Here is a 14,558-nt window from a genome sequence, read left to right as displayed (position 1 = left end):
AAATGTTCCAGGGTGTGTAATAAAATGTGAAGGTCAGTGGTCAAATGCAGCACTGACACATTGCACAGATTCTTCTTATATGATTTAAGACTTTCTTACCAGATATTTATTTTGTGGATTTGACAGTTATATACATTGCACTAATCTATTTTTTACTTTATAGTTTTCTTTTTTAGGGGGGGCTTGAGCATCATTCTCAGTAAGCTTGCAGCACTATCCACAAAATGATCGCTTGTAGAGGGAATACTCTTCTTGGCAATGGAGTATTCCGTTATACTGAGACATGATATTGACCTAAATGCTGATGGAATTATTTCCTTAACTTTCTATCATATAAACATGTAGTGTACCATTTGCTTTCCTGGTGGCTTGTAGTCAAGTAATAGGAATTCAAAAAATATTAAATAATGGTCAGATAAAATTGGATTCTCTGGTAAGACTGTTAAATGTGCAATGAAAATGAGCTTTTTAAGAAGTTTGTCATATTATAGGGGGAGATACAGTTCCCTAGAGTGAAGGCTCATGAGGACACACACCAGACTACACTGAGGGTATTTTGGGGTATTTTGAGATATGTGAAAGAAGATACAGACCATCTTGGCAAATTCCCCAAAACAACTGTGTCTTTCAGCGTTCCTAATGGCATAGCTTCAGATTCATTCAAATTAATTTTGTAATCAGATATGGTACTAAACTCAGTAAAAATAGCAGTGATTGATATCTTAAGAGGCATCAAATGCTCTGCAGCCACTAAGAGCCTGGATAAACAGGCTACTGATGTGCTCACCACAACACTATTTAATAGTGTTTTGTGAAATAACGATTAATAATAATGATTTTGCCTTCTCACTTTTTGTCTTTAATGTAATATAGATTTTGTGTTACCTGCAGGAATTCAGAACTTTTGTCCTTAAATCTTCATACAGTCAAACATTTTGCAAATGCAGTAACACTTGTCCTGGGTTTAGTTTAGCCAACTATTATTTCTGGTGCAAGGGCAGAAATGTTAAACTGACTAATGACTAATCCCTTATTGGGAGGTTTATCTGTTTTCAGATTTACAGAGATATTTGCAATGCTTAAAAAAGGGGGGGGGGGGCAATGCCTGTTAAAGGAATCTACACATCTGTACTACACCTCTATAAATTGAATTATTAGCACTTTTCTGAACTCTGTAAAATTCACAACCAAAACCATATGATGGATTTATATTTGGCTGAGTTTTATCTTAAGAAAGCCATGGGGGGCAATTGTACAGTCCACTATCGTGTCCAAAATGACTCTTGAAGAGAGATAGTAGTCTATTAAAGAAAAAATGTTAGGGAGATTGAGAAAACTATAGTCTTTGAAATTCACACATTGTTACACTGTTTTTGGAAAGAGTCCAGCAGGAGGGAGACATATCAGTATTTGTGTTAGGTACACCTGTTAAGTCACCTTTGTATTAAGTTTGTATAGGGAGGAAAGTGCCAAAGAGTTGCAGTTTGATATGTAGTGAGGGCTCTGTGAACCTTGTGGATCCTAATAGTTCCTCACATGGTCTCCAGCAGCCAGGTTTTGAAAACCTGATTGCCTGCCTTCCTTCTGCACCCCTTTTTTTAAGGTGACTCATGTTGTCTGTGTCGCTCCTATATTTGCCGTGATCACCTATCCTGGCACAGTGTTAACCACTGTTAACAGTGAGTTATAAAGGCTGACTGAGCTAACTAATCTGTTCCAATACAGCAGCCAGTGTCTTCTAAACGCTCATGCTTAAACTGAACATAGTCAGTACTGCTTTTATATACTAGTATGGGTAAGTTTTGGTAAGTTTTTATGCCATTCAGAAAACAACCTAAAATACTGTTAAAACTAACATTTTTGGACAAATCATGTAAGATAGGGCTGCAAGATACATATTGTTTTTGGGGTTTTTTTTTTGTTTTGTTTTGTTTTTACCAATAGTTACAGATAATCTGTAATTTCCTGTTTTTTTGTATCTTAAAAAGTTTATAACCTGCAGGTTATGAACTCTTAAAGGTATGAAAGGCTGAGATGAAGTTGCATTCATGTTTTCCTTGAAACTGAAGAAAAAACAAAATCCATGCCACTGAGAACATGGATGGCACTTTACTGTCTGCACTGCATTGCTCTGCCCAGGTGCAGTAGTGGATAATTTTAAAGGTGCATGCTAAGGATTGATAATACGTTTTTTTTTTTGTTTGTTTGTTTTTTTCAGTTAGTTAGTTTTCAGTGTTAGTTTGCCGATGCATATTATTCAGTTTTGACTGGCTGTTGTGACGTGTAAGCAATTTGTGTTGTAGGTGGGATTTTGAGTGAGACCCTGGAGTGGTGATAACAGACCAAGTAGACTTAAAAATAGTTGATTTTGTCCGCAATTGAAGACCTTTATTGACCATCACAAAATTGCACACTGTGCCTTGGCCAGTAATTGGTTTGTCCCTACTGCATACCTCCACATTGGAGTATGTAGATTTAATGAAAGCAGTTTGGTTTTATAACACGATATGTATTGTGCGTCCGTGTTAATACATTGATGAATCGATCATTTAAATGAATTAACATATCAGATAGTCAGTACATTTTTTTATGTCAGGTTTTCCAAGTTGGCTTTTTTTTTTTTGTTTTGTTTTTTTATTGTTGTTTTTTTCCCCAAAGACTGCTGGTTATAGGCTGGTTCTAAGTGACCTGCCAATTCCGGTTTTCTTTCTTACAACTGTAATTGATAGCATATACAAACAAATTTTACTTTCATAATAAAAAAAATTATTAAACTTCGCAGTTTTCTCTCAAAGTGCTGTGCAAGTGGAAAAAGTTACAATTAACTGAAATGAGCTGTTCGCCCAACTTTATCATATTTTACTTTACCAAACAAAAGCAAGTGCCACAGAATTATATGACAAAATGAAAAAAGATGACATATTTTCCCCTGACCAATCATAGCTTTTTGTCTTTTCCAGTGTGCAGGATGTTTTCAGAGGGAAATGTTATAGACTAATTTCCAGAAACAAGAATTTAAGCTGTGTATATCATACTGGCTGTCTTGTGTTCATAAAACCTTAAAAAGAAAAGAAGAAAACAACAGTGACCTTTCCTCTGTTTTGTAAAAATAAAATATGCTTTACGCTTCACGTTGCTCTATCAGGACGTCACAAAGTGTCACAGGTATGGTTTTTGTCTGATGAGTCAACATGCAATGTGAAATGATAAATTGTTGCACTCATTGCCCATTTTCATTTGTGACACTACACCTTTACAAGCCAGGCTGTTATCTAACTGATATTGTGTAATCTGAACACAGCATGACAATGCTGCCAGTAGAGGAAGTGGTTCAAGACACGCTTGTCCTCTGGTATCATGGGTGTTCTAAGACTGAATCATAGCAGGGAATGAAAACACAGTTGTAGTATACATTGGCTCAGTCCAGCAGCATTCTGAAGGGGAGACTTTGAATGCAGAAGGAGATGGTGTAGACTTTTCTTCATGGTTGGCAGGTCTGCTACACTTGTCTGTTCTTTTTTATCTTGCTGTGTATGTGACTGTCTTTCGTCTTTTTTCTCTCCTTCCCCTCTCTCCATTTCCTTCCGTGGTTGTGTGCGTGCATATCTGTGTGTGTTTTGATTTGAATGTGTGTCTGTCCCCTGTCCTCTACCGTGAATGGACATTGACAGAGATCTGGAACAACCCACCGAGACCTCTGATTCCCTATTGGTGGAGGGTTCTGGTGACTCGGAGTAAGGGCCCAGTAGTAAACTACAGAATTAGAAGAATGCAAATATGGCACCTCCACATAGTTTATATGCAAGGCTGTTTATCTTTAGATGAACATATGACTGGTAATATACACTACACTCTCTGGGTAGTTTGATGCACATGAGTTTTTGGTTTTTTTGCATAAAAGCACCTGACTGCTCTACACATACGTTGATGCCTTCTAACATTTTTTTTTAAACTGAAATTGTTAACACAATCAGCTGTTGCATCTTCCATTATCATCAGATGAATAAGACACAACTGCCACCCAACTCAGCAGCTTTGATGAGCCCTTTGCCATCTAGCTCATTGTTTTGGTTGTCCTAGCTCAAACTCTCAGAATCAAGCTTATGGCCCAGTAAGTTTTTCAAGGAATTAATTTTTTGTGCTTAACAATGAATGTAATAGGTAGAAAATCAGGGGTGGACTGATTGCAATTTTCTTGGCCAATTCCAATTTCTGCCGATTCCAGTTTTTTTCTAAGAACTATAATTGATGGCATATAGAAACAAAAATCAACTTTTCTTCAATGCAGAATTTTACTTTCATAATTAAAGAAATGAATACAGGGTAATTAAACCCCTAAACCACTTTTTGCTTTCCCTGTTGCTTTTTCGACTGCGAAAACACCACTGGATTGCTGCCATATCTGTCCCCTCCCTGCCCAGTAGATACTTTCACATTCTAGACGCATTTTTTGAATTTCATAGATAGCGGAATTTAAGTCACGACTATGGGGTTTAGTTGCTCTTTATACTTTACAACTTCCTCTCAAAATAAAGTGCTGTGCAACCGGAAAGAGTTGCAAATATCAATTGACTGAAATGAGCTTTGCTCCTAACTTTATCTGACATATTTTACTTTACCAAACAAAAGCCGGTGCAACAGATTTATATAACAAAACAAATGTCAGTTACTTATCTCATTTTACACCATGCTTATAAATTCACCAGGACTGAGGTAATTTTTCAGATTTATGAAACCTCTGTTCTCAACTATGGAGACCGGCTTATCACCCAGGGTCATTAATTCCATAATTTTCCTTGGAATTGCTTTGGTCCTTTCGCTGCTCATACCAAGGAAAGATAGGCGAGCCTCTGGCTAGCTTTAGCCATTTTTTCCTTTGCTACCTTCTTCAAACTAGGAACGTTCAGTTGGGTGATGGTGTTTTAAGTCTGACTAGGATTGTTATTCCAAATGTTTTTGTGGTAGTCCCCCGGTTTACTTTAGCCTTATATGTATTACAAATTGTGAGCTTTGTGTCTTTCTTCACTCTCAGTGAGGAACTTCCATGCTTAAAACATGTTAGCTTGCGACTTTACCGTTATTGCCTGCACTGCCCTGCATATTTACAATGTGAGAAACAGACTGGCTTGGAATTGGAGATACGGGAGACTGACCAGCTCGTCTGGGCCGAGAACTCTTTAAAACCGGCTGATTTCAGTCCCTAATGTCATATACACAATAACACAGTCAGACACACAAACACAAGGAAAAATAGAGACCGAGAGAGAGAGATAGGACTTCACTTTTAATTGACTGTACATAGGTTCTGGTCTTACCACAGTTGATACATACTTGTTCCTTTAATTTAATCAGACTCAGAGCAGCTAACTGGCCTTAGAGTTCTGCTCTTCTGATGAAGGATGTTAGTGAAATGTGGAGGTGGTGTTCAGAAACAGGAACTTTATTTACGTGTACTAACTAGCAACAATATTTATGATAGGACATTACACACAGTGTGATTGTGCAACTACATTGTGTGTAATGTTCTATCATAGTATGATTGTACAACTACATTGTGAATGTTCAGCATTGTAATACCAAGCCGCAAACTTAAAACCTACTGTACTTCAGCTGTTGTAAAATGGGGCAGAAGTTGTGCAGACAAACACAAAGTTTTCACACCAAAATGTTCATGGCATCACGCTTTATGTGTAGACTATGCATGTGCTTCTTGACATCTGATGTACAGTGCATTTTTTGCTTTGGCTCTGTACTCTAGCAGTATTCCAGCAGGAATTCAAATGAACCACTTAACAAGTTAAGAGTGCCGCTGCTTAAAGGATGTTGGAATAATTTCTGCATGTAATCTGTATAAATTGTAATCTGTTTTGTATGTTGTTGCCACAATTTATAAACAACACAAAAATGATGTGTTTACCCAGTTTGGACCCTACAGACACTGACAAATCAAAGCTGAAAGTCTGCACTTTATTCTCATGGCTATAGTTCAATTTCTTATTGAATGTGCTTGAGTATAGAATCAAAAAAAAGAAATAGAAAAGAAATTTTTCAAGTACATACATGCATACAGCACTGGATGCCAATTTGTTATATAATTTAAATACTCAGTAATTATCTACAATGATGTTTGTCCATACTGCTTTTACTAACCTCTGCATTTATCTTTTATCCCTCTCTTCACCACTCATCACTCTTAATCACACTGTTGATGTATCCCGTGCTGAACTGATGCATTTCATTTTCTGCTCCACTCATTCCTCATTTGTCCTGTTATCTATCTGTATCAATCCTCCTCTGTCCTTTGGGCTGTCTTCATCACTCCACTGTCCTGTGGTCTCTCAGCTCTGCTCCTCCCTCTGAGGATCCTGCTCCGCCTCTGCCTGAGGCAGATGAACTTCTCAACAAGTAAGCTCTATCTCTATGTGTTAGCATCCTCATATGCAAGAAAGATAAGCCCTTACACAGGGTCCAGCGTTAATGTTTATTTGGCAAGTAAATTTTTGACCCAAGGTCCATTTCTACTTGCTCTTTTTTCTGTTTATTAGTGGTGATCAAACAAGCAAACCAAAAAAAAAAAAAAAAACAAAACCAAAAACTACTGTTTCCAGGATAATTTAAATGTTTTCTTGTACTTCACCAATGAATTCATAAATGTCTTTACTCATTGTCCATCAGTACTGCATATGTGCAACTCTCAACTGAGATGAGGAAAAAGAAAAAAGCGAGATAACTCACCTTCGTCATCAGCTTCAGAAACAACTTTGGGCAGTTGAGTTGCTAGAGTTGCTCCAGGCAAGCAGACAATTTATATTGTTGTGCCCTTTTACGGTAAACTGGGAATAAGCTCTATCCACTGATTTCGCTTTTGGTCGTAGTCATAATTTGCCAATAATAAACCCCTGATTGCTGATGGATTAATGTTTTGAAGAGAGGTTTTGCATTTGCATTGGAGACACTGCAGGATCCACCAAGTTGGACATATAACTCAGAACATTTTTTTTTTTTTTTTTAAATCTCACTTCAAAAGTGATGTATCTCCTGCTAAATTCTGTCACATTAATTTAATATTTAAAACTCTCATAATACTGACTTTCTTTCCCCCTCTCTCCTACACATATCTAGCATACACACCTGTGTGTGTGAAATGGTGAAGCGATTGCATGGCTGTTCCTAAACAATATACTCATCTTGTCCAACTGGACCATCTTTAGGCTGGTTGGTTCATTCATGGCAGGTGTTTCCAGGGCTGATTTAGTTAACTAAACCCTGACTGAGAGACAAGTAGTCATTGTTCTGTTTTGAAATTATTTGTACCTGTCAGAAGTGTCATTACGTCCATTACCTGTAATATTGTATTGACTTTTCCACACAGAGGTCACTGCTGGAAAGCTCAAGATTCATTTTGTGCATACTCGTATGAATACATGCTCAAGCTCATAGGAGTTATCTCTACTGAGCTGCAGTTTGTAAACACCATTTCCTATTGGTCTTTAGTTTCTAAATAGCTGTTTCACTCTCAGTTTTGCAAAGCACAAAGTCGCGATACAATGCCCTGCTGACTGGCAAGCAAACAAGATGCTGACAGACCATGTTACTGCTAAGGATGGGTATCCTTAAGATTTTTATTATTACTTTATTATTACTACTCTTACCAATGCTGCTTATCAATCTGGTACTTTAACAGGATTCTTTAACAGAAGTAGGCTGCAAAAGGCCTTGTGGTTCTCAGCTGTTCTTCTTGAGAAAGATAAAGAGATAATACCTCTCATCATTCATTTTTACTGTGTAGTTTGCTTGCAACCCCCAAAACACTAAATCCCCTCCTGCTCTGAGAGAACTAAATCTGAAACTAAATATCTGAACAACAGTTCAGATGATGCTCGAACCATTTCAAGTTAAATTCATGAACGCATCATAGCATTCAGCTGGATTATGGTTACTTATAATCATTAACTTATGTTCCTATAATTTAGTTAACTCCAGCTGATGAAGTAGAACTTCAGCTGTGTTTCTTCACCTGTACGTGATGCACTTCCACTAGATACTAAGACAGATTGTTGATATTTCTGCCCTTATAGGCGCAAGACTTTTGTCAACAAGTATTGTCAGCGTTGACTCAAATGAAGTGTAACCACACTGACTTTGAAGGTCTGTTGTCACACGGTGCATTTTGCTGCAGCCGTCGTGCAAAGGGACACACACAGAGATCTCTCTTCTGGATTATGAATAGCAAAAAGTGCAGCATGGACAAATGTCTTGATCAGAATTGGAGTTGGTAAGACAAAATGTGCAGGATAACTTTTATGTAGCAATAAAACATGGGGAACCTTTTTCTTAATTTCTCTAGTACAGAGTAGATTCAAAAACATAGGTGCTTATCAGTTTCAATTTCAATTTAGTTATATAGTACCTTATACAATCAAAATTGTCTCTAGATGCTTTACAGAGACCCAGAGCCTGAACCCCCGAGCAAGCAGACAGTGGCAAGGAAAAACTCCCTTTTAACAGGAAGAAACCTTGAGCAGGACCCGGCTGCCAAGGGAGAACTATCCTGCTGATAGTTGGCCGGGTGAAGGGGGGGGAGAAGAGGTAGACAGGACAGAGAGGATGAAAGAGAGAGAGAGAGAGAGAGAGAGAAACATACATGCAATAAACATCATAAATTACAAGGACAGACATGACAGGTTGTTATATTAGAAATTCTGACTATATATTGGATGTATTTGTTGTTATCAGTACATTACTCTTTGCTTCCCATCCCTAGTTACTGGCCCAACAACTGTTGATTGCTGAGGAGAGAACGCAAGTGTACCTAATAGCTGTTCCTGCAATTCACTGTCATGTTTTTTCACTTTTCATGACCACAAGAACTGTTGGTAGTGGTTAGTAAGTGCAAAAGCAGACAAAGGCTGAACGAAACTTGTGAGGGGAAACAAATGGTGCATGAGAGAGGGTGAGGATGACCACCATGCGAGACAGAACATGTTTGTCAACATGCCATGTCAGTTCATCTGCCACAATTGATCGAGCAAAATAGGCTTGGAAATAAATGCAGTTAAATGGAAGAATTTTTTCTGAGGAAAGGCGAATTAGTTTTTACATTCCTCTAGCAATTTAAGAAAGTAATTTTGATTTTTAACTGTCTACGATCTATATGAAGTAGAAAAAAAGGTTTTGCCTCCAGTTGCTTAATATCCCGATAAGTAGGCATTGTTACATGTTAGTCTAGATGAGTTTGTATCAACATTAGAGTTAATTGGTGGTGGTGGAAAATAATTCATCGTCATAAATAACTTTAAAAACTCATGTTTGTCAAACATGGATTTGCCTTACTTTCCTAGGTTAATACTTATGGAGACATTTCTATATAATGAAGATGAAATGTAGGCGTCAACAGCTGTTGGACATACTTAAGTCAAAGTACCAATTCCATAGAGTAGAAATATTGCTATTTGTCGATGTCATGCATTTAAATGTACACTTAGCAAATGCACCCTCCACTGCACAAAATCGACCACATTTGGTGGGTGTTAATTTCTGACCCTGACAAATGAGTCAGCCTTCGAAGCAGTAATAAAGCGGTAGACTGCTTGTGTGTATAGTTCCAGTGATCTGTCTTTGCTCAGATTTGAGAAGGGTTGAATTTAATGTTTTTCAGTATAGACAAATGTACTCAAATATTGTTCGGTTAATCATTTGACCAAAAGTTTGAAACCAAGCATATAGAGAGAAGTACAGGTCCTGATAGTGCTAACAGTGCTTCTTTTTGACATTTGTGCTTGATGCTTTGAAATCATTCAACTAATTAAGTCAACCAGTCATTTCAGCTCTCATCTCATGTCTGTGTGGGTTTACTTGAAAATAAAGTGTATAGGATGACTATCAAGTTATAATAGCAACATTATATGATCATTTGTAAAGTATAGTGTCATTTAATTACTGTCTGACAGATTAGAGCATCCAGTGTAATAATATAACTGCTTCACACTGACTCTTTGCTGTGTTGAGTGGCTAAACACCATGAGTATCAGAGACCTGTTCAGACAAGAAAGCCGTTTTAGCCTATACTGGCAAAGACTTTATTCACTTTATTGATCCCTTTGGGATGACTCCCTCTGGGAAATTGAATAGGAGGAAGGTGCACTGTTCCCTTCAGCACTGCAACACCGGGTCGATGCGTGGAGCGAACAGAGCAAGCCCCTTTTTCAGCTCTCAGTGCTAAAATCCATTTAATACTTTGCCCCCTTATAGAGGACGTATCAGATATTAAAGTGATAAGAACTTGATCTTAGCCAAAAGGCAGAGAAGCAAATTACTGATATTAGTGTTTTCTTGTTTCATTCAATTGTTTTTGTAGCTATTATAGAACAACAGTTGTTATAGTGTTGACTCAACTTAAATGCCTTCTTTCTGCAGGTTTGTGTGCAAGAACAATGGGGTTCTGTTTGAGAATCAGCTGCTACAGATTGGCATCAAGTCAGAGTATCGTCAGAATCTCGGTAAGTTGTCGACACAGAAAACCGAGCATAACTTGGCAGTTTCATTGTCATATAAGCATGGTTTGGCATGTGGTCCTGTTTTCAAGTGGCCGTGTTCATTTTTTCCTCACATCTTCTGCACATAACTGGGTTTCCTCACCTTCAGTTCCGCATAACAAGTAGCGTGTTTGTGTGTGACCTGGTGTATTGACTGGCCTGCCATACTTGATTGAATGTAAATAAACAGAATGACCCATAACAACTTTGTGAGTCTCTTTCAGGGAGAATGTACTTATTCTATGGCAATAAGACGTCAGTGCAGTTTGCCAGCTTCACCACCACAGTCAGCTGTCCTGGGGAGCTACAGTCTCATATCCTTTGTACAGAGCTATTTTTCACTGTGTTTAGGAAGCACCAAAGCTTCATACTGGGACAAAGCAGTCAGTCATTCAGTCATTTTAAATTAATCTCTGTGTTTACAGGAGAGCCTGGCCCAAGAAATGAAATTAAAGAAAAAACAAAGTTATGTTTTGAAGCAGTGTTACCATGCTATAATTTATCCACCAGACGGTTATGACAAGGTTTTTCTTCAACTTTAAAATTTACTGGACAGTACGTTTTTTTGTGATGGTTAAAAAAAATGTTCATTTGTGTAAAGAAAAATAATCTTGAATGACATATCATCATTGGATTTTTAAGCTTAAATATCAATAGTGGTGAGCCTCACAAATCCTATACTGGGCAGGCTGTTGTTAAAAAAAAAAAAACAATGTTATAATGAATTTTAGAAAATGTAGAAAGTTGAATTTCATTGTTGTTTAAAACTCTCTCTCCACATGGAAAGGTGACAAGTATGTTTATATTTTAACATTGTGGATTTTGTGTCAGATGCCATCCATGGGCGAACACGAGCCATTATGGCAATGACACCTTAAACTGACTTGTAACTTCACTAATGAGGATTATTGAAGCTGAGCTTGTTTCCTCAAGTGACATGTGCGTTGCTATTGAAAAGACAATTTAATAGAGGAACCTACCATTCAAATCATTAGTGGCGGAAACCTCACCTCAGTTGTGTTTTCATAAAAGAATAGAAAATGGATGACTGATGATTGTAAATCAACTGTTTATAGTTATATATTATATATTTATAGTCACTACGTATATTAGTTTTTTTGTATATACCATATAAATCATCGATTGCTGTCCTGCTTAGACAACTTTGAGGTACACTGACTCTGAGGCAATGTAACAACTGCACACAGTTGGAGGGTTTTGGAAGTCTGTGTGATAGATAAAATAATTTATGTGTATATGTATTATTAAGTTGAGGTATAGCATTAAATATATTGTCTTTGTACTGTTTTCAGCTGAGTATATTTCCAACTGGATTAGTAAATGACCACATTTTGTGTTAGTTATTTTTTACAGCATCCAATTTGTTTTGGAATAAGTGTTGTAAATTACGTCATTAATTGCTAACCATTTCTTATATTTAAAGATACTTCCCACTTTGTTGAGCTGTATAATGAGCTAATACTAGGTGGATAGCAGTAGTCTGTGCTATATAGGCTGGTAAGATCAGAATTAGCCAGGAGTCACTGCAACTCTGTTGCTCCCTGTTGCCTACCATACAAAATACACAAGCAGCACTGCGTCAACCACACTCACCAACCATACTTTAATCAGAATCATCATCGTCTTTATTGCCATGGAAGTGAAGAGGTTTCACATTACTAGGAATTTGTCTTGGTGATTGGTGCATACATAGAACGTAAGAACAAGTAACATATAATAGAATAAAATAGAATAAGGTAAAACAAAATATTACAGATGTCCTTGAAGTTCTGCACTTTAGATAATAATATCATACAGAGTAAAGGAAAAAATGTTATCATCTTAAAAACACATAGCTCCCATTTTTTGCACATACACATACAACATACCAACATTGCAACATACCACACCCCTTTTGACAAAGGTGACATACAGTAAGGTTAACATCCTCCATTAGGTTACGACCCTTATGACAGCATCTGGCTCATCAGTCCCCTCTGGAGGACACTGAACCTTCTTCTCTAGGAAACTGGAACTCTGAGTGGGGAAAGTGCATTGTATCAAATACTGTTGTCCATACCTGTCTGATGATCCTTGACAGCCAGCCACAGCTCAATGTTCAGACCAAACCAGTGGAACCACTGGTGGAAGGTGGAGCCCAGATCCAACAGGTCCTCAATATTGAGTGTCTGACTGACTTCTCTGATGCCCCACTGCTCAACATCAAGTTCAGGTAAACTGCAACCAACTCAGTCCCAGATGGTGAACACTGAAAAACTTCAAAGTGAGGGTTGGATCGTGTTAGAATGACATTGATGATTTGAGAATCGATGTTTTCTGCACTCGATTTATTCTCACGTAGGATTGTTAAGGATATCGGCTTAAACAATCATGTTCAGTAAAAAACAACACTTTTTTAGTATGTTAATTATGAGGAGGCCCAACCGAGTATTTAGTCCATAGAAATGAACATACTTTAATTTTCTGAAGCACTGAATTTTGGGGTTTCATTATCTTTGAGCCATAATAATCTAAATTTCAATAAATATAAAGGCTTGAAATATTTCACTGTATGTGTAATGAATCTGTATAATATATGGGTTTCACTTTCCAAAATGAGTGACAAAAAATATTGAACTTTTTCATGATACTCTGATTTTTTGTGATGTACTTTTATATTCTAAATATATATTTTCCAACATCCTGACTTTTTTTTTTTTTTGTTTTTAAATCTGGCTTGTAAATTGTGCCATTCCTAACCATTTCTTCTATTAACTACATCCCACTCTGTTTAACTGCATGATGAAATGATACTTGGTGGATAGCAGCAGTCTGTGGTGTACAAGCTGGATCAGGCATAGACAGGAGTCACTGTGTTTGGGAGTTGGTCAGTTGTTATATTTAAAGTTAAAGCTGTTTTTTCATGTTTTTCATTGTCCCAAAGAAATTACACTATGCCCTGAGCTCAGTAAAACAAAACTTTCATGTGCAGTAACTCAGAAATTCTTTCCACTTGATTAAAATCACTAAGATGAACTAGTGGGCCAAAGAGGTAATTTTTTACATTTTAGTTATCAATGGAGTATAGGATTCAAATAAATGCAAATGCAATGTATGTCTTTGTGTATGTTCTTCAGATATGGTGGAGCTCTGCAGAACTTGACCCTCAAACTGCCTGTCACCATCAACAAGTTCTTCCAGCCAACTGAGATGACCTCACATGACTTCTTCCAGCGTTGGAAGCAGCTTAGCCAGTAAGTGTGTGTGTGTGTGTGTGTGTGTGTGTGTGTGTGTGTGTGTGTGTGTGTGTGTGTGTGTGTGTGTGCTGCGTGTTTTGTCTGTACATTTAGATTCCCTTCTAAAGCTGAAGTGTCCTGTGTGAATTCTTCTCAGGCCTCAGCAAGAAGCACAAAAGATATTCAAGGCCAACCACAGCATGGACACTGAAGTACTTAAGGCTAAGGTATGTCTGTGTCTCCCACCTTTTATGGTCACCAGTCTCCATAATAAAGGCTTAAACTGAATGTGCAGTCCTCTTGCTTATTACCAGGGATTTGTTTGTGACTGACAATTGTCTTTTTCTTTGTAATTATGTCACTTTTTGATTCACAGTTAAACTAGCAAAAACTCCTCTAATACTGAATGAAAGTGTATGAAAATCCATATGTAAAACCTCTCCCTTTTGTAATACTCCCATTTGCAGTGCAATATGTCAAGTACCTGAATGAAAATTTGTGAATTGGCGCTACATAAATAAACTGAATTGAATTGGTAGATTATGATAATAGGAAAAAAAATCCTTTCTGTCTTAGACATGCTTGTGCAACAGACAAGATCACTCTTCTGCTTTTTGGTCATGTCTGATCCCCTTCATTCTTTGTCATTGGTGTGTGGTGATATGTTTTTTTCTAGCTGCTGGGATTAGGAACAGCTCTGTTGGACAACGTTGATCCAAATCCAGAGAATTATGTGTGTGCTGGAGTCATCCAAACCAAGAGCCAGCAGGTTGGCTGTCTGCTCAGA

The 14,558-nt window shown here is 37.5% G+C and overlaps 1 protein-coding gene and 1 pseudogene across 4 annotated transcripts in view; one reads left to right on the top strand and one right to left on the bottom strand.

Annotated features, from left to right (window-relative positions):
* Nucleotides 1-14,558, top strand: part of ap2a1 (adaptor related protein complex 2 subunit alpha 1) — a 36,319-nt gene that overhangs the window by 20,151 nt on the left and 1,610 nt on the right. For 2 of the 4 annotated variants that reach the window (XM_046414804.1, XM_046414803.1), the window contains 8 exons: nucleotides 3,672-3,734; nucleotides 6,343-6,405; nucleotides 10,417-10,499; nucleotides 10,760-10,849; nucleotides 12,645-12,768; nucleotides 13,673-13,789; nucleotides 13,929-13,998; nucleotides 14,448-14,558. The exon at nucleotides 14,448-14,558 is cut by the window's right edge and continues 24 nt beyond it. In XM_046414804.1, the coding sequence (XP_046270760.1) occupies nucleotides 3,672-3,734; nucleotides 6,343-6,405; nucleotides 10,417-10,499; nucleotides 10,760-10,849; nucleotides 12,645-12,768; nucleotides 13,673-13,789; nucleotides 13,929-13,998; nucleotides 14,448-14,558 (721 nt within the window). The remainder of the gene's footprint in view (nucleotides 1-3,671; nucleotides 3,735-6,342; nucleotides 6,406-10,416; nucleotides 10,500-10,759; nucleotides 10,850-12,644; nucleotides 12,769-13,672; nucleotides 13,790-13,928; nucleotides 13,999-14,447) is intronic. The other 2 variants (XM_046414805.1, XM_046414806.1) reach the window with 2 other exon arrangements.
* LOC124074050 lies at nucleotides 10,134-10,312 on the bottom strand (annotated as a pseudogene).

The sequence above is a fragment of the Scatophagus argus genome, chromosome 16 (assembly GCF_020382885.2).
Source record: "Scatophagus argus isolate fScaArg1 chromosome 16, fScaArg1.pri, whole genome shotgun sequence".
NCBI lineage: Eukaryota > Metazoa > Chordata > Actinopteri > Scatophagidae > Scatophagus > Scatophagus argus.
Note: the sequence above shows the minus strand (reverse complement) of the source record. Positions and strands in the feature narration are given on the sequence as shown.